Genomic DNA, 1,751 nt, shown 5'->3' on the forward strand with positions numbered 1-1,751 from the left:
AGTTCCAGCTCCTCGTGGTCCAGCGGCTGCAGCGCGTACACCTTGCCGCTCTCCGCGTGCACCGACACGTAGCTCGACAGCGCACGCTCGCCCACCCGACGCTCCACCAACGAGTATGACACCAGCGCGTTTTCCTGCGCGTCCGCGTCCTGAGCAGACACTGTGAAGATGTGGCAGCCGGGCGGGTTGTTCTCCTTCACGAACACCGTGTATTCGGGCTGCGCGAATACCGGCGCATTGTCGTTCACGTCGGCCACCTCCACGGACACGCTGGCGGTGGCCGACAGCGAAGGCGAGCCCCCATCCCGCGCTGTCACAACCAACTCATAATTCGCCACACTCTCGCGATCCAGAGCGCTGTCCAGCACCAGCGAATAGTAATTCTTGAAGGTAGACACCAGCTTGAAGGGGACATGGGGTGTTAGTGAGCAGGTCACCTGCCCGTTGGCCCCAGAGTCACTGTCAGACACGCTGACCAAGGCGATGACGGTGCCCACCTGAGCATCCTCTCGCACAGGGAGTGACAGAGAAGTGATAGTAATCTTTGGAGCATTATCATTTATATCTAGTATTTCCACCAAAATGGTACAGTGACCCGCCATTGGAATATTCCCCTTGTCAGTTGCCTCCACAGATATTTCATACAATTTATTTTCTTCGAAATCCAGTTTAGTTTTTGTCCTAATTTCTCCACTGTTGGGGTTTATGATAAATGCATTTAACACCGCAGGCGATACAGGCCTTCTAAATGAGTAGATTATGTCTCCATTTATACCATCATCAGGATCTGTGGCATTTAGCTTGATCACTAATGTTCCATTAAATGCGTTCTCTAAAACTCTCACCCTGTAAATGGATTGGGCAAATTCTGGGGCGTTATCATTCACATCCAGAATTGTGATGAACAGCTGAACTGTGCCAGTCAGCTCGGGTTTACCTCCATCAATGGCTGTCAATAATAAACTATGCTCCTGAATTTCCTCTCTGTCCAACGATTTCCTCAGCACAAGTGATAACGAAGACGTTTGTTCACGATTGTTTTGTGTGTCCAAAGCGAAATAATCATTGGGATAGATTCGGTAAGTCAAGGCCGAGTTTACTCCAATATCTGCATCCGATGCGCCATCTAGTGGAAATCGAGTTTCCGGAGGTCTAGATTCTGCAATGATTATTCTTTTCTTACTTTCTGGGAACACAGGCGGGTTGTCGTTGATATCTTTAACTCCCACCTCCACATGGAAAACCTGCAGCGGCCTCTCCACGATCACTTCCAGGTGGATGCTGCACTCCAGGCTCCGCCCGCACAGCTCCTCGCGGTCGATCCGAGAATTCACAAACAAAATGCCATTCTGCAGATTTACCTCCAGAAGGTCCCCACTGCCTTCGGACGCCATCCGGAACAGGCGCGGCACCAGCTCCGCCAGCTCCAGCCCCAGGTCCTGGGCAATGCGGCCCACGAAGGTGCCGTGTTTGGACTCCTCAGAGACCGAGTAGTGGACCTGTCCACTCTGGGTCTCCCAGGTTGCGAGGAGCAGAAGGGAGAGCAGCAGACTCCGGGCTCCTGGGTTTCCTCGCCATGAAAATGGCATGGTACACTCAAAGGGCTTCAGAGATATCTGAAGTATATAGAATACCTTACCTCAGACTGACTCCAAAGATCCAATTTTACCGCCTTCTATTGAGGGAGGATTCGCTAGAGGTTTCCCACTATATACCAAATTTTCTGCAGGAAGAGGAGGCGCCTTCTTTGG

The 1,751-nt window shown here is 51.6% G+C and overlaps 1 protein-coding gene across 1 annotated transcript; it reads right to left on the minus strand.

The window, feature by feature from the left end:
• Nucleotides 1-2: 2 nt before the first annotated feature.
• Nucleotides 3-1,604, minus strand: LOC105310550 (protocadherin alpha-13-like; the record flags this gene model as incomplete). The annotated part of the gene is made up of 1 exon (XM_011386715.2): nt 3-1,604. A coding segment is annotated over exon 1 (1,587 nt), but the record flags the coding sequence as incomplete, so codon positions are not given.
• Between the last annotated feature and the right edge of the window lie 147 nt (nt 1,605-1,751).

The sequence above is a fragment of the Pteropus vampyrus genome, unplaced genomic scaffold, assembly GCF_000151845.1.
Source record: "Pteropus vampyrus isolate Shadow unplaced genomic scaffold, Pvam_2.0 Scaffold5937, whole genome shotgun sequence".
Classification (NCBI taxonomy): domain Eukaryota; kingdom Metazoa; phylum Chordata; class Mammalia; order Chiroptera; family Pteropodidae; genus Pteropus; species Pteropus vampyrus.